We start from the raw sequence: 27,473 nt of genomic DNA on the forward strand, positions 1-27,473 counted from the left end.
TGCCTATTTTGGAAACATTTAGAGAGATGTTTTCTGGGGTTACATGAATGGAATCAAGTCAAAGACATGCCTCCAAAACTAGGAGCAAATAAACATCTGTTGTTTAACCACCCAGTCTGCGGCCCTTTGTCACGGGAGACCTAGCAAACTGCCCCACCCCGCTCCCACGAGGAGCTTTCTGCAGACACAGACCATTGACCACACCTTAGAGGCAGAAATTCCGGTTTGAGACTGGGATCCCCGGCCAAGCTCCCCAGGGTCAACTGTGGAGTAGGATGCTTTATAAGCTTCTTGCCTTTGCCTGGACTTTTTCCAGTTTCTGACACAAACGTTGCCATGGCGACTGCAAATAGACTAAAGAAATCTGGATCCCTACTTCCCAGTTTTCTCAAGTACATATGCCCAAGGGTTCTCTCTGGATCCTAAAGAATGGGGGAGGGAGTATCCCCGAAACACGCCTGTGCTTGAAAGGTTTCTTCCCGCTGTGAGAGAGGCAGGTGCTCAAGTGAAGTTTAATTTGATTCAGAAAAAAACCAATGTGTTTCCGGGACTAAAGGGTCAGAGAGTTGAATTATATCCATGACATCTGGAATCCTGTTACTCTCTATATACTTGTGTTTTCCCGAAGGCTTTATTAAAGTCTCATTTCATGTCCCACCTGGTTTATTAGGCTGCAGGAAAATAATGTTAAATGACCAACATCCACCCTTGTGCACTAAGGAGACACAGCACTTCCTGAGGCCAGCGTGGGGGGGGGGGGGGGGGCTGAGACAACTGGTTTCAGGAGTCAGCAGTTTGGACTACAAGACACAGTTATTCTTCCCCACGGGAAGCTGCTTCCTCTATTCCCAGCCATGGGTGCATGAAGTAAAGAGTTGACTCGGAAGGCTTAGGGGAGCTGAAAGCCTGCACGTTCCAGAGAAAGGACTTGCCCTTGACTGGCCCCCGGGAAGTAACTCTGAGCCCTTGGAATATCCTGCCTCATAAAAGCATCTTGGTATATCTGGGACCTTGATCCACACCACGTGGTCCGGGTTGACCATGTAACTTATGGCGAATGCCTGTTTTTGTTCACCTGCTATATTCATTTGACTTCTGTGGGGACCAAAGAACGCCTACACAACAGATCCCCGATAACAGTCCTGGACACCAAGGCTCAGGTGAACTTACTTCCTTGGCCGACACTACTCCATACGTGCTGTCACACATCATTGCGGAGACGATTGAGTGAGTCCATGGGGTTCCACTAAGAGGGTGCCATGGGAAGCCCACGTCTGGTGACTTCCGGACCCCGCCCCAGGCAACTTTGGTCTTGGCAGATTTTTAATCTGTCATCTTTCACAGCAGTCAACTATAAACGTGAGCATCAGAGCTTCTCTGAGTTCCACGAGTCTTTCTAGCAAATCATTGAACCTTCAGGTCTCGGGGACCCCCGACACGGAGGTCACACACATTGTTTTATTATGATAAATGGCGGTTATCCCTTACTTCCTTCAATTCCACCACTCCTTGAGAAAATAAAGGGCATGAGCTGACCCCTCCGCTTGTCGGACCCGAAGCTCACTGCCCTCCACGAGTTCTCTGCATGCGCCCAGAGAGAAATGGAGGCCTTGGACACCCTTTGGTTCCTGCTCCTTTATCTTAGTTTCCACCAAACAAGCTGGACAGAACACGTGTGTTCAGCGCACAGTCATTCGGGCAGTGGGTCTTCCCTAGGACCCCCCCCTCCCCAGCCCCGTTCCCTCCTCTATGGGCAGCAGGGCTGGGTCCCCTCACATGGCACTCTCGTTGCCTCCCCGGCCCCTGGACGCCCCCTTCTCTTGTGCCATGAGCGACTTGTAGGGCTTCCCCAGGCTGGGGAGGGTGAGCTCGGCTTCTTGCAGCTCCAGCTCCCGCTGAGACAAATGCTCAATGACGGCTGCTCCAATAGAGTCCCCCAGAACATTGGTCATTGTGCGAAGCCGGTCACTGGGGAGGGGAGGGGAGGGGAGAGAGAAGCCATGGTTACTCGAAGTTTCAAGAGTTCATGAAGAGTGGGTGTAGCAGGGTCGGGGGGGGGTCCCTTGTGCTGGGAGTTGGGGCTCACGTCCCCTCCACGACCACATAACCTCAGGCAGGTTCCTCCCCTTCAGTGTCCTCAGTTTCCCCTCCTACCAAACACAGGTTGGCTCAATGCTGATGTGCTCACGTTTGATCTCAGCAATGCAATTCTCTCTTTTTAAGCACATAAACATCTGATGGAGAAAATGAGACGCTGTGGGCTGAACGGCATACAGGAGGAGGACGGGAACCACCATGAGTAAATCAGCTCACCAAAGTGAACTACGTGTAACCAGGGAAAGATGCCAAAGCTTCCCCGGCAAGATTGGAGGCTGTCTAAATGGGACTCGGGTCCAGCACAGAGCTCCCAAATGGGGATGAAAGTCCAGAGTTTTTTGGGTTTTTTTTTCAACGTAAACCTGACGTGTTTCAAAGTTGAGAATTAAAAACAAACACACAAAATACACTGGCAAGCCAGCTTTGTCCCACAGATCGCCTTCTTGTGACTTCTACAAGGCTGAGAGCTAAAGCCCCCATTGCTCCTCTCCTCCCTGTCCTACTTCCCCAAGGTTAACTCTGGAATTTGGGAACCGCGGGCCACAGCCCAGAGTGTGCTCCACGGCTTCCCTTCTGCTCTTAAATTCTAGAACTCTGTGTCCTCGCTGGACTGAGGGCCCACGGGTTGGGGGTCTCACGGGGAACGCGGGTGGGGAGTGAGGGTTGAGGAGCGAGAGCACCAGGGTCTGAAGGGACTCACAGGAACCAGTCCACCGCTATGATCAGCGTGATGTCTTCAGTGGGCAGGCCCACCGATGTGAGCACAATGACCATGGTGACCAGACCCGCCTGGGGGATGCCAGCAGCCCCAACGCTGGCTGCTGTCGCCGTGATACTGCACATGGAAAGAGAACACAGCGGGGGCAGGAGGAGGGAAGGGGAAGATGAGGCGGACAGTGAGAAAGGACACCATGGAAGGGGAGAGGACATCTTAAATTAAGTTCCTGAAAACAAAAAGCAGCCTTCAATAAATGTATTCTTTCAACTCATACTTACGGAGCGTATGCTACAAGCTAGAGGCCTAGTAGAAATTCCCATGGAAGAAAACCCCTGCCCAAACAGAGCTCACATTCTAGGGGGAGGGGAGGCAGGCAAGGAGCAAGATGAGTACTTAACACATATACTAAGGCAGATGGCGCTATGGAGGAACGGGTCAGTCTACGAGGGTCCAGACCATGCGATTTTAAACCGAACATTCAGGGAACACTTCCCTGAAAGTGTGACCCCGAAGCAAAGACCGAAAGGAGGTGATGATGTTTGCTGTTGTATTTATAATGACCGCGTTGAAACCTCTGGGTGACGAGGCCCAGGAATCCATCGTTAAGAGCCTCGTGTCATTAGGTTGCACCAGGCCATACTTTGGAAAATCCTGGGCAAAGGGATGTCCCACAACAGCATGGGAAAGGAAATGGGGACTCAAACATCACGCCAGCTCCTGACAAGCTCAGTTGGCCTGGGTGACTGGGCTCATCCCACATCCCCCTGCTCCAACATTCAAAGCCTCCCCTGACCTCAAGCTGAGCCTCCCCCACCCCCACCCCTAGCCAAGCTAACGACTTCTGAGGTCTCACCTGCTGGCACAGCCCACCCAAGACCCCCTCACCTGATAGTTGTGATCTGGCCCAGGTTGAGCTCATAGTTGTTGACTTGGGCGATGAAGATGGCGGCCAGGGCCTCGTACAGGGCGGTCCCGTCCATGTTGACGGTGGCCCCCACAGGCAGCACAAACCTGGTGATGCGTCGGTCCACACCTAGGCCCTCCTCCAGGCAGCGGAAGGTGATGGGCAACGTTGCAGAGCTAGGGGAGAGAGCCCAGGAGACTGAGAACGGGGGGGTGGCAGGGTGGGGGCTGGGGCCGCAACGAGTCGAAAGAGAGATTCTGCTGAGAACACTAAGGGCCCAGGCGGGAGCCAGAGCGAGGAGAGGCTGGCAGGCGTATAACATTTCAGAGACTGATAACTGCACAGGGAAGAGGGATTCCTCATGTTGCCAGAAGCGCACAGCAATGGCAGTCCCCTAGGGTGAAGGTCTCTGGACCCGCTTAAAGCCCATAGCTTAAGGCTGGTTACTAGGCACGTGTTTGTGCCACTAGTGTACTTTCCACTCCCAGGAAGGAGGGGATGAACGGTCTGCTGGCCTCCCACCCACACCCTCAAGGTTGAGAGAGAAGTATTACAGGGACCCCTAGTCCCCCACTCCTGTGGTTCACGGGGCACCCCAGCTACACTAACCCTCCTTGCCTCTCTCCCACCGCCCCTCAGGGGAGGAAGGGGGGCCTAACTGATGGGGGAGTGTAGCTGAAGGAGTGGCCGTCTCATTTGAGAGTCCGTCTGTCCACAAAACACGTGCTCTGCCTGGTCAACCTGAAGCCACGCAGTGAGAAGCCTGGACCCACAGAGAAGGCCTTTGGGGATCCAGCCCTGTGACGACCAGGTTGAGTTTAATTCTGGGCTGTGATGGCACCCATCCTCTTGGCCACAGACCAAATCTCCAGGCAGCATTGCGAGCAATAAAAATGGCAGCATTCTTCCAGCTGGTTGGCCCTTGTGACACTTCTCCAACTATTTTGAATTTAGATGATGGGAAAAAGGGAAGTTCTTTACTAACCCCCTAAAACCACGAGAAAAGGACAAGGAGGCCAAGAGAGCTCCCAGCCACCACCCCGAGGGGCAATGAAACTCTCTGAGCCAGAAAAATGACCGAGAACATGGAACCCGTGGGAAGCTTAGGCTTAACCTCAAGACTGGCAGCTAGTTCTCCTCCATACACAACAGAGAAATAGACAAGGAGGAAAAGAGGTCGGGAGAGCCAGTGCGGGGAAAGAGATCAGCACTGAGGTGTTGGTCGACCTGGAGACCTTCCGGAGCCGCTGACATTACCGCACAGCACAGACGAGGCTCAGCAGGGGGTGAAGGAGGGCAGGACTCCTAGGAGAGCAGGTGGACAACAGCGAACCTCGGAAAAGCACCAGGGGTGGGGGATTAGGCCGTACCTGGAAGACGTGCCCATGGCAGTGATGAGGGCCTGCAGCACGCCCCCAATGAAGGGGAAGGGGTTCCGGTGGGTGATGAGGAAGTAGATGAGGGGCAGGACACCACCAGCATGGAGGAACAAGCCCACGATGACGGTCAGGGTGTACATGCCCAGCTGACCCCCCAGGACGGCCATGTCTTCCATCTCGAGGATCTTCCCAGCAATCAGGAACAGGATGCCCACGGGTGCGTACCTAGGCCAAGCCAGAGGCCTGTCAGAGCTCCCTCATGACTCCCCCTAAGGCTCGGAGCTGGCATTCCCAAGGCTTTGCCCATATAAGCCCCTGGGGCCAGGCAGTGCCCATGGTCCAGCACCCTACTCCACCCCAACCTTCCCCACACACTCACGAACAGGGAAGGGCCCCACAGGCACAGTCCACTTCCTCTTCCCACTCACCCAGAACTCATGCCCACTACAGTGGGGAAAGGCTCCTACAACTCCACGCGATACAATCTTATGAGGTCTCTCTTACCTCCATTCCCATTCAAGTCCCTCCCCAAAGAATCACCGCCCTTGGGACTCTCTCCCTAGACGTGGCCCAGACGGTCCCTATCGCTGGCCTTTGAACGCCCCTTATTCACCGCCTCCAACTCTTTTTGCGCTAAGTGGGTAACCTCTAGGCCCCTACTGCCTGTTCTGTAAGTGCATACTCCCACTCACTCACCAGCCCTGAGCTATTGCACTTGAATTTCCCATGGACATCTCAAACCACGTGTCTTGTCAAATCATCTACTTATTCAACCTCTCTCCTGAGCACCCGCTCTGCTCCGGTCACAAGGTCCCTGCCCCTGTGGCACCCACATCCTGATGGGGAAACGGGCGGTACACATAGAAACACCTAATTTAAAACTTCGGAGGGCGACCGCCGCAAAACAGAGCCCCTGAGTGGGGCTGTGGAAACATGCGTGGTCAAGGAGGGGCTTCTCTAGAGATGCTGACATTCATGAAGAGGCCTGAGTGGTGAGGAGGGACACATCCACCCGCGCGGGAAGCATTGCAGGCACAGTGCAAAGACCCTGAGACGAGCATGAGCTGGAAGAAGTAAAGGAGTAGAGAGCAGACCGGTGCGGCTAGAGCAGCGAGTGAAAGAGAGGAGACAGAAGTGAGTTCATCGGGGGCTCACCTGTCCCCCCCAGCTGGGCTCAGCTAGGCTCAGGGTGACAGCCGATGTGAAGGTGCAGAGTTGTCTCCCAGCCTAGACCTACCTCTGTGTCTGCTCATGAACGCCCTTCCCAACCTCCCCATCTTCGTCCTTCCTCCTGATCCCCCAACAAAGTTCCTCACCTTCAGGTCAACTGCACAGGGCTTCTTTCCTTCTACCCTCAGCCACCCAGTACATCGGGATATTTGACCCAAACCTGCCAACGACACCACTTTCGATTTATGGTTTCCAAAACTCAAGTCTCGTTGGTCTTATTTATCCTTGACAAGCTCACCGTCCACTGCTTTTCCAAGCTTTCACCTTGGCCTCTAGCCCCCTACACAGCTTTCTAGTTATTGGGGATGATGTACAAAATCTTCTCCAGTCTGGGACCAGACAGTCTCGTCCACATCTTTTTTTTTTTTTTAAGTTTATTTATTTTTGAGAGAGACAGAGAGAACGGGGGAGGGGCAGAAAGAGGGAGAAAAAAATGCCAAGCAGGCTCCGCGCTGTCAGCACAGAGCCCGACGCGGGACTTGAACCCACGAACTGTGAGATCACGACCTGAGTTGAAACCAAGAGTTGGACGCTCAACCGGCTGAGCCACCCAGGCGCCCTGGTCTTGTTAGCATCTTTCATGGCCACTCCCAACTCACCTTGTGCTCCCGCCTCCCTGAACTCCCTGCCATTCTCCCGGCAATGCAGGTCCTTGCAGGCTTTGCGTGTTCTCTCGTCTCCGCTTGAAGGGCCTCTTCCCCCTCCCTGTCCTGTCGGATTCCCACTTACCTTTCAAGACCCAACTAAGAAGTGACCTTTTCTATGACTCCCTCCTCGGCTTCCCAAGCAGAGTCCACTACCTATCTGTCCACTGGCTGCTCACTTCTCCACGTTCTCAACACCTTTGAAATGTCCCTTTACTCTAGAACCTTCCGCCTTGAATCACATTTATCTAGTATGGGGCTGTCTCCTCCAAGACTTCATGATTGAATTCAATGGATCTCTGTACTCCAGAGTTCAAGACCGAGTTAGCCTGGGAAAATGTCTGCTGAATGAGTGAAGGAATTGGTGAAGGAACAGACACATGTAAAGAATGAATGAATGCGTGCATGTATCGATTAAGGAATGATTAGCAAGGGGCTAAATGAGTTAGAAAAGGAGCAAATGAGACACAAACGAAGGAGTGAGTGAATGAATGAGGGTGTTAAGCAAAAAGGTGAATGAATGCAGGGAATATGTGAGCCAGTCAATGGGAGGATACCAAATGCAGAGACGAATGAGCAGGCCAAAGAATGAGCTCGAATGAATCGATGGTGCAGTGAGTCAATAAATGAACAAATCAATCAATGGTTTCATTAATGTGAAGATGAGTCCATGAGTGAATTTATAAGTGAACATATGAATGAGTCGATTCACCAATACATATATAAATGATCTGGGCCAAAAGGCCCCAATGGCCCCTTGAGCATCTGCCCCACCACCGGACTTCCCAGCCCCAGCTCCACCTTTCCCGCGGGCCGTCACCTGCCCACACTGTCACAGCCCAGCACTCACCAGATAATGATGCCCACCATCCTCATAATAGCCTCATTGAGGCTGTCGAAGAAATCCCGCAGGACTCGGCCCTTGTGTTTCATGCCACCGATGACCAGCCCAAAGGCCACAGAGAAGACCACGAGGCCCAGGGCATTGATGCCATTGGCTGAGCCAGGCACAGGCACAGTCTCCTCGAAGCTCAGCACCTCCTGTAGGGTGCCCAAGGCCCATGTGACATTTTCCAGGAGGCTGGTTCCGTTGTCCATCGAGGATGGGGGAGGCATGGCGGTGCCCGGCTCAGATCCATTCTCTGTCCTCACTATGGTCCTAGTTACCAACCTTGTGCTGTACTGCGTCTTGAACTGAAATATGGAGAGATCGGGGCCAAAATCGATGCATCAGAACCTCCTGGAGAAATTTACCGAGAACACCAATTCCTGGTTGCCACACCCTGGAGAATCTTATTCAGTGGATCTGAGTGAGTAAACGAAGTACTTGACCAACGCGTAGAAGAACGAGTGAAGCAACACATGAATGGAGGAGTGAACGACCAACGCGTAGATTCCGCATTTTTCAAAGCTCCCTGCTCCAACAGATTAGAAGGCCTCTCTCCTCAACCATCTATGGTGAGACACATTGGTTCCTCCTCCAGAACCATCCCCAGGAAGCTCATGGCCTAAGAGCTGGTCATCCCACCAATGGGAGGTACATTCTCTCTCCCAGACTCTTCCAAAAGCCCCTGCCCATTGCTCTGTCAGGCCCTTCTTCCCATCCCTCACTCGGGGACCATTCACTCAGCAGCAAGCCCCCTACCACCACTCCCACCCTCCAAACCTCCTTGAACAAACTGTGTACTTTCTCCTGACCTGTTTGAAGCAGGCCTCCACAAGGTTGGGTGGAAACATATTTCTGCAGAAAAACATCAGAGGAAGGGAGGTAGTTAGCAGCAGCACCAACAATAATAACGGCACCCAACATGTGAATGCTTACTCTAGGCCAGGTACTGAGCTAAGTGACCTGTATGATCTAAACCCTACAACCTCTAGAAGTGTCCCTTCTAGCACTATTGATGTCCCCATTTTATGCACAAAGAAACCAAACCACAGAGACTTTATGGAAGGTACCCAAAGCCACACAGCTCCTAAGAGGTACAGATGGACCTCAAATCCAGGTCTCTCCAAGCCCTTCAGTAGGGAGGAGAAATCCCCTACCGAGCCACCTTGGGGATTTCAACTCACACACACGTACCAGTGATGCCTCAAAAAACCCAGACAACTTGTGGGTTTCCCCCAAGTCAGGGACCAGGGAAGAACCATGGTGAGCCTTGATTCTGGCTGTCAAAATCTTGCCTAAGAGAGTCATTCATCCTCCGATGGAGCTTGGGAACACCAGCCACCACCTGTTCTGAGCCTGTCTCAACATGCAGCTCTAGCCTTCGGAGCCTAAGGGCCAAAAGGTCATACCCTAGAAGTCACCGACTCTCAGAGCATTTGTGCAACGCTCCGGGGCAGAAAGCAGGTACCAAGAGACTAGGTTCAACTTGGGTGTTGCATTTCCAGGCTGAATCAGCCTGTTCCCTAGTCTCTCCTTGAGCACACTTTGTTGCATCTAGGCTTAGAGTTCCCATCAAAATTAGAAAGGACGTCACCTGACCAGGTCCATGAAGGCATCAGCTGTGGGGATGGTCTCAATGCGGCCCTCGCGGTGCAGCCCCTCCTTGGAGCCCTTCCCAGGGTGGATGATGGTGACCATGAGGATGCCAATGAAGACAGCAATGACCGTGGTCACCATGTAGTATACAGCTGCCCGCATCCCCATCCGGCCTGTTGCCTTGTTATCCAGGGACGCCATACCTAGAGGACAGGGGGTACCGCCCTGAGCAGCCCCGTCCACACCCCACCACCCACTCGCCCATCCAAATGCCCTTTACCAGACTAATGCACCTGTCCTTCAGCTGCTGCGTCTGTTGGCTGCTAACAGTTCGTGCTGCCCCCCTCTCTTGAGAGCTGCCCTCAGCAGAACAAAAGCTGCCTTGCCCAGAAACACCCCATGGAAGGTCTCAAGCCAAAGGCTGCCTGTATCTGGGATTCAAAGGGCCAGCCCCTTTGACTCAGGTGGGGGCAGAGTTGAGAAGAACAATCCTGTAGCATTACTCCTGTTCCACAGCTACCCGTGGGATAGGGCTGGGAAGCCAACCTTCTTCTGAACCCACAGCTCTGCTGAGATGCTTTCCCTGCCTCATCTTGCTTCCTTCACTTGCTCGTAGGTCTCTCTTGAATGCCACCCCTTGACCAATCGCTTGTGCAAAGATCCCCATCTTGGGCTCTGCTTCTGGGAAACCCAGCCCAAGAAAGCATTCTTCATGCCAACCTTCATGCCAATCAAGTCTGGAGGTTGGCAATCAACCACTTAGGTCTGGTTTTGCAAATAAAGTTTTATTGGAACACAACGATGCCCACTTGATTACATAGGAGTCCGCGGCTGCTCCCATACTACCTTAACAGAACTGGGTAGTTATGACAGAGATCATACGCACCGCCCCCCATGCTGAAAATGTTCACTCTCTGGCCCTTTCCAAAAGAATTCGCCGACTTCTGCATAGCCCATCCATATTTCTACCCCATCCCCCACTCACCATCCTGTCCCCTCCATCTCAAACACCTTTACCCGCATCCCACCCCTTGGCCATCCGTGCGGTACTCTCTTCCCTGGCTGCCCCCCTGAATGATGCTAAGCCCCTGGCGGGCTGGTATTCTACCTCCATGGAAAAGTCCGGTAAAGTTACTAAGTGGCATAGGTCTCACTGGGTCTGGAACCTGAGTCTGACGAAGATCCGGGCTCTGGCCCGAGAACTCGGGGCTAGGTGCCGGCTTCACGTTCCAGGTCCTGAGGTAGGGAGGTGATCTCATGCCTGAGATAGCTCTGGCTCCAGGTTTGAGCTGGGACTGTCGGATGGGTCTTAGAAGCCACCACTGGCCTGGGCTGTCTCACCTGTGACCAGGCTGGAGACAATGAGCGGCAGCACCAGCATCTGCAACATCCTCATGAGAAGCTCTCCGGGAAAAGAGAAGTACTTGATCTGCCGGTAGGTAAGCTGGTACGGGCGCAGGGCAAAGGCCAGGCTGACCCCTAGGACCAAAAGAGGGGCTCTGTGGAGTGGTTTGGGTCACTCAGCCCCACCTGTGTGAATGTGTCCTTATGGGGGCGGAGGTAACGCAGTGGGCGGCGGGATGCGCTCGCGTGGGTGACAACCGGTAGGTGGAGTGACTATGCGTGCGGGCAGTTGATTTCCCCGGGGACCCCGGGCAGTTGATTTCCCCGGGGACCCCGCCCACCCCCCCCCCCCCCCCAAGCCGGCTCACCGATGACCACCGCGCTGACGGTCAGCAGGATGAAGGCGTTCCGGCGCAGGAAGCGCAGCACGTGCTCAAGGGTCATGGTCTGCAGGCGCAGGCGCGTGCGCAGTGCCCTCTGCTGCAGACTTTCTTGCAGCCGCTGCAGCCAGCCCACCCGGCCCAGCCGCTGGCCACTCTCCCGCAGGAACAGGTTGTTCCCGTGGCTGCTCATCGTCTATCTGCCGGGGCCACAGGGGCCTTCCAGTGAGGGGCAGGACAGAGGGCGGCTGTAGGGAGAGGGGAAAGGGTGGAAGAAACCAGCGAGGGGCTCAGAGAGAATCCAGGCACCAGAGGAGGGCGGACGTCCACCTGCTGGGACGCGCCCATCCTGAGACACCTGAGAACACCGCCTGGGGCTCCAGGGTTACACCCCGGGGAGAAAGAGGTCAAGATCTCCTGAATCGCTCCCTCCCGGACGTGGCTGGTGAGGGGCGGGGTGGGAGATCACAAGGTAAATGGATGTTTCTGCCACTCCCTGGCTCCAGAACCCTCCTTATTTCACACCATCAGGAGGAGGTGGGGGCTGCCCCAGCTCACAAACCAAACTAAAGAGCCTTTGCTGAGCGCCACGTGCATGCAGAGCCCTAGACAAGGCCCCTGGGGTTAGCCCCCCAAATTAATGTGGTTTCGTGTCTGGCCTGGAGGTGCGGACAAGTGGACCATCCACAATGACAAAATCATCAGGAGCCTGGCAAAAGTCAGTGCCCGACAAATGCAACTGGTCTGCATGAGTGTTCAGGTGAAGAAAGGAGCTGGAGGTGCGGTTCCTTAGGGAGGAAATGGTGACCTTGTCCCCAGTGGCTCTTCAGGACTCATCTTTGAAGGGGAATGTGATGTTCTGAGTTCTCTCTGGGGTGCCAGGCACTATTCCCAAAACCAGACTTTGCGTCTTCTCTGTATCTGACCACTTCCCTATAACCTTATTTCCTTACTGAAATAAATGTATCTCCAACGGAAGCTTTAGATCATTACTTGAAATGCAAATTATATTTTAACACACATTAAATGAAGTGCATACAAAAATAAAAACCTGTCGATCCTCTTACCAACTAAATACCTTACAAGTTTAAGGCAGCTTGGAAACATGACTCTTGTGGGCCAGAGGAACTTTTGCTTTTGTGGACTTCTTCCTCCATTAAAAAAAAAGTAAAGTATTAAGTTGTATTTTACAACTGAATTGTTATAAAGATGAATACAGTGGCTGCACAACACTGAGAATGTCCGAGATGCCCCTGATGCCTCTTTAAAATGGTTGGGTTTCTGTTCTGTGAATTTCACCGAACATTATACTTTAAAATATTTTCTTTTAGGGGCGCCTGGGTGGTTCAGTCGGTTAAGTGTCCGACTTCGGCTCAGGTCACGATCTCACAGTTTGTGAGTTCAAGCCCCACGTCCAGCTCTGTGCTGACAGCTCAGAGCCTGGAGCCTGCTTCCGATTCTGTGTCTCCCTCCCTCTCTGACCCTCCCCGGCTAACGGTGTCTCTTTCTGTCTCTCAACAATAAATACATGTTGAAAAATTTTCTTTTGATATTTTCTTTTACTAAGTGCAGTTCTTGGAGCGCCTGGGTGGCTCAGTCGGTTAGGTGTCCGACTTCAGCTCAGGTCATGATCTCACAGTCCGTGGGTTTGAGCCCCAAGTCAGGCTCTGTGCTGACAGCTCAGAGCCTGGAGCCTGCTTCGGATTCTGTCTCCCTCTCTCTCTGCCCCTCCCCCGCTCACACTCTCTTTCTCTCTCTCCCTCTCTCAAAAATAAATAAAACATATTTTTATTTAAAAAAAAATAAGTAGGGGTGTCTGGGTGGCTCAGTTGAGCGTCCAACTTAGGCTCAGGTCATGATCTCCCGGTTTGAGTTCGAGCCCCGTGTCGGGCTCTATGCCGGCAGCTCGGAGCCTGGAACCTGTTCCGGATTCTGTGTCTTCCTCTCTCTCTGCCCCTCCTTCACTCACACTCTGTCTCTGTCTCTCTCAAACAATAAACAAACATTTAAAAATTTTTTTAATGAAAAATAAAATAAATAAATAAAAGCGTAGTTCTTTCTTCTGATTTTAAAAGAAGTGAAAACATCTCTGTGGGTCCTAAAAGTATCATGAGCCCTGGGCACTGGACCTACTATTTAGGAACAACAGGCAGCCTGGCCTACAATGATCTCACAGGGGGAAAAAAAAAAAGTGGCAGGTGCCCATATCCCAGGCATCCTGGGAATTCTGCTGTCCCTTTATATTCACTCCAGGGCAAAAGGCTGACCACCAGGGGTGGATGGCATTGCTGAGGCTCCCTTGGCTGCTGGCTCCCCTTTTGGTCTGGCCAGTGGGCAGGAGAATGGTGGTGGGAGGAGCCTTTATTCTCCCTACCCCACCCCCGACACGCCCCTACGTGGCAGTGGCTGTGTTCCTCGGCCTCAAGCCACAGGTCCCATCAGACAATCCTTCAACCCTGTAGGCCATTCGGACATCTTCTCTGGAAAAAAAATGCGTATTTAGTTCCTCTGTCCACGTTTTAGTCAGATGGTTTTTGTTGCTGTTGTTATTGTTGAGTTGCATGAGCTCTTTACAGATTTAGGATGTTAGCCTCTTATCTGACACACGGTTTACAAAAAGTGTCTCCCATTCTGCACGCTCTTTCCATTCTGTTGTTTCTTTTGCTGCCAAGAAGGTTTTTAGTTTGATGTGGTCCCTCTTGTTTATTTTGGCTTCCATTTATGCTTTTGGTGTTCTAGCCAAAACAATCATTGCCAAGACCAATGTCACAGGGCTTCTTCCCTACCTCGTCTTCTAGGTATCAGGTCTTATGTTTAAGTCTCGGGCCCATTTCAAGTTACTTTTTCTGAGGAGTATAAAATAGGGGACCAATTTCATTGTTCTGTATGTGTTTATCCAGTTTTCCCAGCACCTGTTGAAGAGACTATCCTCTTCCCCATTGGGTGTTCTTGGCTCCCTTGATGTGAAAGAGGTGCTCTTGCTAATGCCAATCCTATTACAAGACACAAATGTATCGAAGCAACATGGTACCCACCTTACCCTTAGGCAATGTTATACATCAAATATGTTTCAACCAAAAAAGAAACACAATCCTTTGTTACAGCCAAGGCTCCTGGCCTGCTACCTCCCTGCCTCCCTCCTGATCCCTCCCCTCCCCCACTCTTGCTGGGCCCCGACTGCTACTACACCACCCTTCCTGGTTTCCCTTAACTTTGCTCCGATCTTTGTAAATACTCCTTAAGTTAAACTCTTTCCAATTCTGCTTTTGGAGTGTGCTGTTTCCTGACAAATACAACAGATTGATCTGGCTCTTAGAAAAAACTCTCCAAGGGGCACCTGGGAGGCTCAGTTGATTAAGAGTCCGACTTTTCATTTCAGCTCAGGGTCATGATCTCCCGGTTCATGGGATCAAGCCCCGTGTCAGCGCTCTGTGCGTATATCGCGGAGGCTGCCTGGGATTCTCTTTCTCCCTCTCCCTCCGCCCCTCCCTGGCTCATACACACTCGCTCTCGCTCTTTAAAAAGGAGCGAGCCAAAGGAAGACAGTCAATACTGTTCCTGTGCTGAACTCTGTGCATGTTTGCTTTGCCTGGTGTTACACCTGCCACTCTCTGAGGGATGGTGGCCTCCAACCCCTCCCCTTGGCTGCCCCCCAGTCTCAGTGCCAAAATCCACCCAGGATGGGCTGGGAGGGAGGGGGGGTGGGGGGTTGTTTGCTGCTGCTAGCTGTGCGGCTTCTTTTCCGGGGTTACTGTCTTCCTTGCCCTCCCCTGACCCACCCCCACCCCCCCCCCCCATATCCAAAAGATGAGACAGCTGCCTCAACTTTCCAAGCCACGCTTCCTCCGGGTCCAGGCCCGCATTCTCAATGCCAGATCCCAGTTGGGGTCCTGCTCCAAATGGGTCCACCGCTTTGAAACCCCAGTGCTGCTTCTCACCTTGCTGTGAAAAAAATCCCAGACATGGGACCACAGATTACACGGGAAACTCTTAATTCCTCTCTCTCTCTCTCTCTCTCTCTCTCTCTCTCTCAAATGTTCCCAGTCACCAAGCAGTACTGCGAAACTGCCCATGGGTCCCAAGGGAGTGCTCTGCTGAGATCCAAACCAGCCACAAAAGCTCCAGGGCTCGTTTTCTCTCTTTCCTTCCTCTTCCCTACAAGAAGCAGCACAGCACAAAGCAGGGATGGACAAACCATCATCTGAGGGCCAAATCCGGCCCGCTGCTTGTATCTGTAAACAGCTTTCTTGGCACATGGCCATGCTCATTCCTGACATATTGTCTACGGCCTACTTTCATGCTATAATGGCAGAGCTGGGGTGTTGGGACAGAGATCGCATGGGCAGCAGTGCAATCTCTCGGGCCCTTTACTGACAAAATCCACCAGCCCCTGACCTAACAGAACCGCATACCTGAGCGCTTTGTCTCAAACCCCCCTCCACCTTGCTGGAACTGGTCACTTTCTGTGTGGCTTAGAGGGCTCTATTCGCATGAGGCTTACAACAGCACCTGGTGGGCGCGAAACGGACGTCAACCGGGGTCAATAAAAAAGCAGAAACCCAACAGCCAGGGGACAGACAGCCTGTCCAGTCTCTCCTGGTCCTAGGCATTCTCTTGACCCTGTTTCTTAGGTTTGCCACTGGGGAAGGGGCCCTTCTAGTGTCCCCAGTCTCCACAAGGGTTCCAGCATGGGTCTCCCACCCGCTTCCCCCAACCTCCAGACTCTCAGACGTGAAGGCATGTACTGCCCCCCACCTTGGATCAGAAAGAAAGGAAGGGCCTCCCACATCCTAAAGCTGAAGCAAGCTTGTTGGCAACCGTATGCTTCCTCTCCATTTTATCTCAACACTCTGCTAGCCAGAGCAGCGAGCGAGGGAAGGAAAGAGAAAAGTCACGTACATCACATATCACACACGCATCCAAACACACAGCCTCACACGCCTTTGTGTGCAACTGACACATATACAACCGCACAGACACGCGGTCACACACACACACACAACTGTTCAGGCACACAAGCCCACACGACGCCTTCAGAAATGCAACTCCACTCATGCCGCGTCCGTCACACAATCCCTGCACACACAAACACATGCACACACATCCATGCACAGCGTCAGACATACGACCTCACACACGCCTTCAAGACCCCGCACAGTTCCCCTTCGTAAATGAAACTCCATACAGTGACGGCCATACAGTTCCTACGCGCGCGCGCGCGCGCACACACACACACACACACGCACAACTTGGGGCTCCAGACACAAAACTTCAGACATTCAAATCCCTCCCCACATTTCAACACCCAGCCCACGCGCCTCTTTGGGCAGGCAAGCCCACTCACAAATTCGGGCTCCCACGCACGCACCACCACCACCGCCCCCAAGCACCCTTCACACCCAGCACCCGCGCATCGCAGCGGTGGCCCAAGTCTCAGCCACAACCCAAGTCTGCCTGGAGTTGGAGGCATACACGCCCGAGAAGAAAGGGAACGGAGCCCTGGAAATGGAGGAAGCATGAGGCACAGAGATGGACACCGGCCCGCGAGTTGAAGCCACGGGAGGGGGGGGGGGGTGGGAAGGAGGGGCTATAGGCACCGAGCCCTCGGGTGACTGAGGTGGTAGGAAACTCACCAAGGCGACCAGAGGAGCGGCGGCGACCACGCTAAGGGGCAGGGAGCAGCCGAGACAAAGGCGGCCGAGAGGTGGCAAGGGGGACGCGGGGCGCCCCACCCGCCCGACCCCGGTGCGGGGCCGAGCCCGCCTCGGACCCCGCCAGCCCCTACCTCGGAGCCCCTGCCCCAGCGCGGCCGCGGGGCCCCCCCACTCACCCGCGCCCGGAGCGGCGGGGGCGGCCTGCCCGCGCCTCGGCCTGCGCGCTGCTCCCGGATGCAGGTGCCGGAGCCCGGCGAAGCGCCCGGCCCGAGCAGCGGGGACCCGCCAGGGATGGCGCAGCGCTTGGCGCGGGGACCGGACGGCGGAGGCACCGGCAGGGAGCCGGGACGCGCTGTGCGGCGGGTGGGAGCCGGGCTGGCCCTGCGCTCACGTGGGTGCGGGGGCGCGGGGCGGCCGGGGGAGGGGGTGGGATCCCCTCCGGGATGCCCCCCGCCTCCCCCGCGCCGAGCCCAGGCTCTGCCACCGCGCGCCGGAGGAAGGGGCAGGGCGCGGGTGGGGAGGGAGGTGGGGAGAGAGGGAGGGAGGCGGGGTGGGGGGGGGGGATCCTGGGGTGGGCGGGGTGGGTGGCCTCTCGCGCGTCCCGCCCCCGCCCCGCGCCTCCGAGCCCCCGCCTCCCGCGCCTCCGCGGCCCTCCTGAGGCCTGAACGTCCCTGGAGGGCGCGGGGACCCGCCCGCCACCGCTGGGCCCCGTGCCCGCAGCCGCCACGTGGGCTCCGCCGCCCCGCGCGTCTCCCTTCGGGTGCACAGCCCGGCCTTGGCCTCTGGGCCGCTGTGCGCCCTAGGGCTGACCCCTCTCCCTCTCTGAGCCTAGCCTTATTTAAACAGCGGAGATGACTCTGCCGACCCCGCAGAAAATTAAAAACTGAGAAAAATCCAAGCGCGCGGGTGTGGACAGGCTTCGTGCAGCGTGAGGCCTCGCGCGAATGGGAGACCACTAATTCCTGTGCTCTTGTAATTAATATTATCCTTTGCCGTCCCTAGAATCCGTACCCGGGGAGGCCGGTCCTGCGTTTCTTCTCAAATGATACGGCTCTGGTCGCTTCAAGCACCTCCCGTCTGTCCTGACAGCTAACTGCCATTTTCCAGAGCTGAGGGCGCAGCCCCGCACCTGTGATAAAAATCAGTATGTGGTTGTTGTTGTTATGGAACAATTGTTGATCCGGACGTGCTAGTGCGGGCGGTCTCTTTTGCTCATAGTTAGTCTCCGCACGATGAGGTAGATATCACTGCCCCCATTGGAAGAGAGGACAGGCGCTCAGAGAGGTTGGGTAACTCGCCCAAAGTCACCCAGGCAGGGAGCAGCCACCTCAACCTACTGCCTGGACTCCCCTCCTTGACACTGTCCCCACAGGGACGTGGCTCTCAAACTTAACTGAACCTTAGAATCCCCAAGTGGCACCCTAGACCAATCACATCAGTATCCTCGGGCGTGAGACTCAGGCATCAGCGTATTTTAATGCTCCCCGAGTGATCTCAACGTGTGGCTAAGGTCCAGACCCTGCCCTAGATGTCGGGTTCTCCTGGACCACACAAACACCTGTCACCCCCCTCCCCCCCACCGAAACCTCCCCACTCCCTCTTTTCCCACACCTGCTGTGCACCCTGGTTGTGCGTCCCTCTCTGAGCCCGAGCCTAGAGCTCCTGGCTCTTGGAGTCATTCACTCCACAAATATTTAGTGCGTGTCCCCTGTGAGCTAAGCTGCACTAGAAGCTGGAGATTGAGCAGGGAAGAAGACAGAGCCCTCCGTGCTCTTTTACACAAAATAATAAGTAAATAAGTAAAATGAAATGATTGGGTCTCAGAACCCCTTTACACTCTTTTAAAGTATTTATTTTTGAGAGACAGAGACAGAGCGCAAGCAAGGTAGGAGCAGAGAGAGAGGGAGACACAGAATTGGAAGCAGGCTCCAGGCTCTGAGCCGACAGCACAAAGCCCGACGCCGGGCTCGGACCCACCAACCAGGAGTTCATGACCTCGAACCCACCAACCAGGAGTTCATGACCTGAGCCGAGGTCAGACACTTAACCGACTGAGCCACCCAAGTGCCCCTACGCTTTCTAACAATTAGAGTGGCCCCTCCAAAACCCAAAACCCCAGGATAATCGTGATTTTAAGAAATCAAATTGCCGTAGAGAGGTTCCTAGGATATACTGGGCTAGTACTCGTCTAAACTGGCAAGCCATCAAACACAAGGGAAGTCTGAGAAAACTATCACAGCAAAGAGTAGCCTAATATAATGGGAGATCCCACAGGGGGTCCCAGAACAGAAAAAGGACATTAGGGAAAAAACTGAGGCGATCTCAAAGAGTGTGGACTTTAGTAATGATGTGTCAGTATTGGCTGCTTAATTGAAACAAACGTACTAATGGAAGAGAGGGGAAGTTATTGGGGGAGTATGGCAACTCCCTGTAACATCTCTTCAGTTTTTCTGTAGATGTAAAACTATTCTAAGAAATTGTGTCTGTTGATGAAAAAGATCATGGGAGACTCTGCAAGCTTTCATCCATGTAGAAGATACGTATCGATCTTTTTTGAATTCGAAGTCAAGCCGGAGAAAGCTTTGGGGCACCTGGGTGGCTCATTGGGTTAAGCGTCCGACTTCGGCTCAGGTCACGATCTCCCGGTCCGTGAGTTCAAGCCCCGTTTCAGGCTCTGTGTTGACAGCTCAGAGCCTGGAGCCTGCTTCAGATTCTCTCTCTCTCTCTCTCTCTCTCTCTCTCTCTCTCCCCCTCTCAAAAATAAATAAACATTAAAAATTTAAAAAAAAGAAAGTGGGATTCTCATCCAGTTGATCCTTATTATGTGAGGATTCCATATTGATGAGCTCACTCACCCAAACTTATGTGTAACCCCCAAATCAATACGTGTGGCACTTCTGCGGCCCTTGGCAAACGTAGTCAGAGTGATGCAAAGGTTGGGCTGGCTGGGGTGCGTGTTCCCCGCTGATGCTGAACAAGGCTATGCTCTGCCTACTCTTTTGAGATGTTCCGCTGTAAAAGACATCCCTTTCACGGTCTAGTTAGTGCCATGTTTTTCACTTTGGGTGCTTTTTGTTGATTTGGCTGTTTAAAATGGCCTCAGGCATGAGGCTGGGCACCATCCAAGGTTGGTTAGCAAGAGAAGTCTGTGTTGTGCCTCACTGAGAAAATACGTGTGCTCGATGAGTTTTACTCAGACAGGAGTTGCAGGGCTGTTGGTTGTGAGTTCAATGTTAATGAATCAACAATTTATATTACATAAGGTGTCTTTTTTTTTTAAGTTTATTTATTTTTGAGAGAGAGAGAGAGAGAGAGCATGAGACAGTGCGGTAGAGAGGGAGATAGAGAGAATCCCAAGCAGGCTCCATGCTGTCAACACAGAGGCCAACACGGGGCTCCAACTCACAAACCTTGAGATCACGACCTGAGCCAAAACCGAGAGTTCAGAAGCTTAACCGGCTGAGCCACCCAGGTGCCCCCATAAGGTGTCTTTAAACAGAAACACACATAAAACAGAGTGAAGTATCGGTTGGTTGATGATTGGTTGTAAAAAATGTTGTAACCAGCGGTTCAGGCCATGATCTTGCGGTCCGTGAGTTCGAGCCCCGCATCGGGCTCTGTGCTGGCAGCTCGGAGCCTGGAACCTACTTCAGATTCTGTGTCTCCCTCTCTCTCTCTCTGTCCCTCCCCCACTTTGTGCTCTCTCTCTCTGTCTCAAAAAGAAATAAAAATATTTTTAAAAATAATGATAATAATAAATAAAAAAGAAAGAAATGAGCTCTCAAGGCATGAAAAGGCACAGAGGAAACTTAAAAGCATATTACTGAGAGAAGCCCATCTGAAAAGGCTACATGTTGTATGATCCCAACTATATGATGTGCTGGGAAAAGGCAAAACCAGAGAGCCAGGGAAAGGATCCCTGTGTTTGGCAGGGGTTGGGGAAGGGGAGGGAAGAGTAAGGGGAGCACAGAGGAGCGAAATTACTCCGTCTGAGACTGTACGGATGGATACATGTCATTCTGCATTTGTCCAGACCCACAGAATGCACAACACCGAGGGCGATCCTTAACGCGAACTGTGGACTCTGGGTGAGGACGCTGTGTCTGTGCAGGCCCATCAGTTGTAGCCAATGCTCTGCTCTGGTCGGGACGTTGATGGTGGTCAAGGCTGCGCCTGGCGGGGGGGACGGGGGGGGCGGGGCAGGGGCATCTGAGAAACCACTGTACCTTCTGCTCCACGTCGCTGTGAATCTAAAACGGTTCTTTAAGACAAAAGTCTTTAAAAAAAAAAAAAAACACTCCATTAAAATCAAGAAAAAAATGAACTCTAGAGTTGAGGCTGAATGAAACACACAATTTTTATTGCTTCATCGAGGACACACTACAGGAAAACTGGCTTTTGGTTTTTGAGCCGTGAGTGTGGTGGTGAAGAATATGAGGTCTCTGCACAGCGTGGGGTCGCCAGCTTGATTCATGCGAAGGTGCTAGAGGCTGTTTTACTCACCATTGCTTTCGAACCGTGAGAGCACAGGCTAGGCCAACACAGGGCTGGGGGGAGTGGGGAGTGGCCGCTGATGGGCACTGATGTCCTTTGGGGGGATGAAAATGTCCTGGAACTGGATAGGATAAAGATATGGCCGCACAATATTGTGAATGTGCAAAGGGCCACTGAATCGTACTCTTTGAAATGCTGAATTGTCTGTTGCATGAATTTTTTGTTTAATTTGTTTAATATTTTTATTTATTTTTGAGACAGAGAGAAACAGAGCATAAGCAGGGGAGGGGCAAAGAGAGAGAGAGACACAGAATCCGAAGCAGGCTCCAGGCTCTGAGCTGTCAGCACAGAGTCCGACACGGGGCTTGAACTCATAGACTGTGAGATCATGACCCGATCCGAAGTCGGATACTTAAACGACTGAACCACCCAGGCGCCCCCTATGTTGTACAAAGTTTATGCTGTTCCACCTCAATAGAAAGAATAGTGGTACCAAAACCCCAGTATTTAAGATAAATAACGTTTCAACACAACATTTTTAAAAACCCAGGTGAATGCAAAATGCACCATGAACGAAATAGCAACTTTCCAAATAGAGGCAGGATCAGAATTCCTGATTTTTACTCTTTTTCAGGCCCCCATATGGCTTGGCTCAACACTGTTACAGATGCTGTCTTTTTTTACATTTGCTCACTATGGATTTTTGCACTAATTTTGGTGGGGGGAGAGATGGGGGTGAATTGTCGACATTGGAATATTATTTATCCTTTTTATAGGAGAATATCTTTGCTACCTCTGAATGGATAAAGATAACATAACTACTGCCCAAAGAATAACACACAAAGAAAAAAAGAACCTGATATATTTTGATGTGTTGAAATTTAGGTAAACACAGAGTCACTATGTACCTCGTTGCTCTCTTCGTTTCTTTTTTTAAAACGATTTTATTGAGATACACTTGACACGTAAAAAGCTGAATGTGTTTAATGTATACAACTCGATGAGCTTGGGAATAAGTATACAGCCCTGAAGCCATCACCACCGTTAAGGCCATAAACATATCCGTCACCTCTCAAAGCTAATATTCCAATGATCTTCCAATAATAACATCCCAACACCACTTCTCTTAACCACAGAGTGTTTGGGCACTCCTGTAGATTTCACACCCCCAACAAGTGTCTCTCACAGTCCTCACCCTGGCCCTGAGATGACTCTTATTTTCTCAACAAGGGAAAGGCTACTGGCTCCCTTTTATAGATGTAAAAGGGGCTCAACGAGGTTAAGTCACAGCCCACATTGTTAAGACGTGGCGGGGTCAGAGGGTGAGCTCACCCCAGGTCCACTCTGACCACCGGCTCCAGCTCTGGTTCTATAGGGTGAGGAGGGCAGGCCAGCCGGTGGAGCATCCCCAGGCTGTCCCAGATGACTGCCCGGCTGTCGGGTGGGGCCTGTGCAGGGGATGAGCCAAGAAGAGCCTGAGATGAAGGAATCGAGGCTAATTCCTCTGTGGGAAGCGCTCCCTATTAATTAATTAGGGCAGAGCTGGCCTGCGGCATCCCCGCAGCCCCCAGAGTCATTAAGGAAGAGGGGGTCTCATTATCAGCTAGCAGCTTCCCCATCATTCCCAGGGCCCCGGGGGGAGCCAAGGAAAAGGGAGAGGAAGGTCAGGTCCTCCTTCTCCGAAACCCACCCTTGTTACCACCAGAGTGGCCTGATATGCAAACCACGAGCAGAATTACAGTGGGGGAAAGAAGAAGAAAGACGGGAGGGAATGAGTTTTCTTCCCCCCTCCCAATTAAGTCTGCATTCGTGTTGGGATGAGATGTTCAGAGTAGGTAAATCCAGAAAGACGGAAAACAGATTAGTGGTTGCCTGCGGCTGGGCGGAGGGGCGATGGAAAGTGACGGCTAAGGTGTGCACGATTTTCTTTTTGGGGAGATGGGAATGTTCTGGAGGTGGATAGCGGTGGTGGTTGCACCGCATGGTGAATGAACTCAATACCACTGAACTGTGACTTTGCAGTGGTTACAAGGGCTATGCCGATGATCATTTTTGCAATGTATGCATGTATCAAATCAGCACGTTGTACACGTTACACTTACACAAAGTTACGTGTCAATTATATCTCAGTAAAGCTGGGGAAATGGCTGCAGGGGATGTTATGTGTCGTTTATAATTAAAAAATTGAGTCTCTCATAAGTATGGAGAACAAACTGAGGGTTACTGGAGGGGTTGGGGGGGATGGGCTAAATGGGGAAGGGGCACTAAGGAATCTACTCCTGAAATCATTGTTGCACTGTATGCTAACTAATTTGGATGTAAATTTTAAAAAATAAAAAATAAAATTTAAAAAAAAAATTGAGTCTCAGGGCGCCAGAGCGGCTCAGTCAGTGAAGCGTCCGACTTCGGCTCCGGTCATGATCTCACGGTGCGTGGGTTCGAGCCCCGCGTCGGGCTCTGTGCCGACAGCTCGGAGCCTGGAGCCTGCTTCGGATTCTGTGTCTCCTTCTCTCTCTGCCCCTCCCCTGCTCATGCTCTGTCTCTCTCAGTCTCTCAAAAATAAAGAAATGTTAAAAAAACATTTTTTTTTAAATCGAGCCTCCTTCTGGCTCATGAATATTTATTCAACGTATATGAACATCTGCTTGGTGCCCAGCATTGCACTGGGCAGGAAAGCACGGCTCTGTCCTCAGAGCTCCGCCTGATTGACAAACGGCCCCGGAGAACTTCCGTATGACCTCCTGAGACACTCTCTACCCTCCCCTTGTTCTGTGTCCTAGGACATTGACCGTCATGGATCACACCAACAGGCTCCCTTGCTCTCTGGCTTCTGGTTGGGTTTAGGCAAAGGGAGACCTTACAGGAGCTGAGACCGATAGAAAAGCATGAGGCCAGGGTACCTTTCCCCCAAACGCACACTGCAGATGGCTGTGCCCCTGGACTGCACACTGCAGCCCTCCAGTCCTGGGGAGGTGGCCCTCTCCAGGCCCTGGCACTAAATGCTCCCTCCTCACTCTGCTTCTGCACAGGCATCACTGGCTCCAGGCTACTGCACCCTCCTTGTGGTTTCCTTACCCGCTCCCCACCACACAATCACCAAACTGTCACCACACCGCCCAGTTTGAGGATGCATCTACTTCCTGCCGAGACTTCCTGCGAGAAAGCCATTTGGGGAAAGCCCTAGCAAACTATATAGGCATGGATAAATAAGTCCTGGGGATGTAAGGCACAGCAGAATGATCTTAGACATCAATACTGGATTATCAACTTTGAACTTGCTGAGAGTCTAGACCCTAATTGTGCCTACCACACACACACACACACACACACACACACACACACACGAAATGGTAAGTATGTGACATGATAGAGGCGTTGGCGAATGCAAGCATATTGCAATATATAAATGTATCAAATTTATTTGTCTGCCTGGGCATTCCAAGACTCCCAGTGCCTGAATTCCAAATAGCACCCAACCTTATATACGCTATGTTTTTTCCTATACGTACACACCCATGATAAAGTTTAATTTGTAGGTCGGGCCCATTAAGAGATTAACAAGCGGGGCGCCTGGGTGGCTCCGTTGGTTGAGCCACCGACTTCAGCTCAGGTCACGATCTCACAGCTTGTGAGTTCGAGCCCCGCATGGGGCTCTGTGCTGACGGCTCGGAGCCTGGAGTCTGCTTCCGATTCTGTGTCTTCCTCTCTCTCTGCCCCTAAGCCACTCGCATTCTGTCTCCATCTCTCTCAAAAATAAATAAACATTGAAAAAAAAAAAGAGATTAACAAGAACTAACATAAAATGAAACAATTATAACAATGTGCTGCAATAATGTTTGTGTGAATATGCTTGCTCTCTCTGCCCTGCCCTTAAGATATCTCAGTGTACTGTATCCACCCTTCCTCTTGCGATGATGCCAGATGCTAAAACTCATACGTGATGACGTGAAGTGAGGCGAAATGACGCGGGCGCATGACACAGCATTGGGCACTTCTGACAATATGTCACAAGGAGGGCCACCTGCTTCCAGGGCTCAGCTGACTGAGCGTAAGCGAAACCGTGGGAAGCGAGGCCGCAGGAAAGCGGGGACCAGCGTATGTGTCCACTGTGTCTCCATGAAAAACAAATTAATAAAATTGGCCATCACCACTCAAGAAACATAAGATACAAAGAAGCAGGCTGTGAGAAGTTAGACTGCAGTAGCAGAAGTGGGAAAAGCTGGGAACCCAGGAAAAGCAGCAGCACCGAAGGAAAGAGAGAGAGGAGGAACGGAGAGCAGAAACTTTAAAGACTGTTCTTTAATGATCACGGTAATGAGTGCTCGTTGTGGAAAACTTTCTGTAATGCAGAAAACATAGAATCCTAATCCTATCCCTCATGACCATGATAAGGCTGGGTTGCTTTCCAGGTGGGGATATTTTGCCTTCTTCCGGGTTTGGGGGCGGCGGGAGAGGGGGCAGGAAGGAATGGGAGCTAGTATTTAATGGGGACCGAGTTCCAGTTTGTAAAATGAGAGCGTTCTGGACATGGATGGCGGTGATGGCCGCACAACAGTGTGAATGGACTTAATGCCACTAAATCATGCACTTAAAAATGGTCTCAAAGGGGGGGACCCTGGGTGGCTCAGTCGGTGGAGCGTCCAACTCTTGATTTCAGCTCAGGTCATGATCTCACAGTGGTGAGATCGAGCCCCACATTGGGCTCAGCGCTGGGCAGGGAGACTGGTTGAGATTCTCTCCCTCCCTCTCCCTCTGCTCTTCCCCCATGCTCTCTCTCTAAATATATATATATATTTTTTATATATATTTATATATATATTATATATATACAAATATATTTTAATGGTTACAATGATAACATTTATGCCATGTATATTTTGCCACAATAAAAAGAATTAGAATCATGTCACTTTGCCTCTTTGTTGTCCTGTCTCTAGTGATTACTGTATTATCATTATTATTCATCATACGCCTTAAGCGATTACATCTATCTGCCATGATCTCAGTGGTTTACTTTAGTTCATCATATTCTGTCTCCCCCACTGGATGAGAAGCTCCAGGAGAGAAGGGGCTTTGTCTTGTCACTCTCTTTTCGTGGTTCTTAGCTCAGTGCCTGACACAGAGCAGGTGCTCAGTAAATATTTGTCAGATCAATCAATCCATCAGGAAAGAGAGATTTTCTGGTGGACCCCCAAGTCCACTATCTATTTCCAACCTGCTCTGCACTGCAGGAGGCTGATCTTTATAGACCATATCAATAGACTCTCTGTTTTGGAAAATCTGGAAGGTTCCATTTAAAGAAGTCTCCAGCAGGAGATGGGAGCACGGAAAAGGATTAGGGAGGGAAACCTGGGAATTAGAAGGTGGGCTCACACAGCTGGGAGAGGAAAAGACTTCTCTCTGGCTCTGTCATTGGAGCACCGAAAAGGTACCTGCCATGTGCCCAAGTGACAGGCAATGCCACAGAGATCGATCAGGAGTAGGCAGGGGACCACAGACGAAAAGGACAGATACCATTATATCAACTTCCTAGAATGCCTTAACAGATCACCACAAACTGGGGACATTTAATCAGCAGCAATGGTCTCTCACACTCCTGGAGACCAGAAGTCTGAAATCAAGGTGTTGGTGTTGGCAGGGTTACACTTCCTCCAAGGCTCTAGGAGAGGATTCTTCCTTGCTTCTTCCAGTTTCTAGGGGTTACCAGCAAACACTGGCGTTCCTCAGCTTGTAGATGCATCATGCCAGTCTCCGCCTCCTTCTTTACATGGCCTAGTGTTTGTGTGTCTTCACATAGCCTTCCTGTAAAGACCTCTTCCGTTGGACAGGGACCCATCCTATCCAGCATAATCTCATTGTACTTAACTAACTACATCCACAAAGACCTTATTTCCAAGTAAGGTCACGTTCACAGGTACCAGGGGTAGGGACTTCAACATACCTTTTGGGGAGAGGGGGCAATTCAACCCTAACAGTAGGTAAAGCTCTTTATCAGTCCTGCTCCTCCCCTTTTTTGGGTTCCCCCACAAATGCAAAGGATGCTTGGGGGTTGGCTAGCCAGAACAGGAATGTCCACGGATTATTTCCAAGTATGGCAGGACCACCATCACTCAGTCATTTAACAAACAGGCATGAAGGGTCTTCTCT

The 27,473-nt window shown here is 51.9% G+C and overlaps 1 protein-coding gene across 1 annotated transcript; it reads right to left on the reverse strand.

Moving 5' to 3' along the window:
• Positions 1–1,487: 1,487 nt before the first annotated feature.
• SLC1A6 (solute carrier family 1 member 6) lies at positions 1,488–17,140 on the reverse strand. The gene is made up of 10 exons (XM_042977315.1): positions 17,009–17,140; positions 11,167–11,426; positions 10,796–10,933; positions 9,453–9,657; positions 8,671–8,713; positions 7,823–8,166; positions 5,090–5,323; positions 3,701–3,895; positions 2,798–2,932; positions 1,488–1,968 (listed from the first exon to the last, which is right to left on the reverse strand). Exons 2-10 carry the CDS (start codon positions 11,369–11,371, stop codon positions 1,773–1,775), a joined length of 1,695 nt encoding a protein of 564 aa, XP_042833249.1. The 5' UTR covers positions 11,372–11,426; positions 17,009–17,140; the 3' UTR covers positions 1,488–1,772.
• Between the last annotated feature and the right edge of the window lie 10,333 nt (positions 17,141–27,473).

This window comes from Panthera tigris, chromosome A2 (assembly GCF_018350195.1).
Source record: "Panthera tigris isolate Pti1 chromosome A2, P.tigris_Pti1_mat1.1, whole genome shotgun sequence".
NCBI lineage: Eukaryota > Metazoa > Chordata > Mammalia > Carnivora > Felidae > Panthera > Panthera tigris.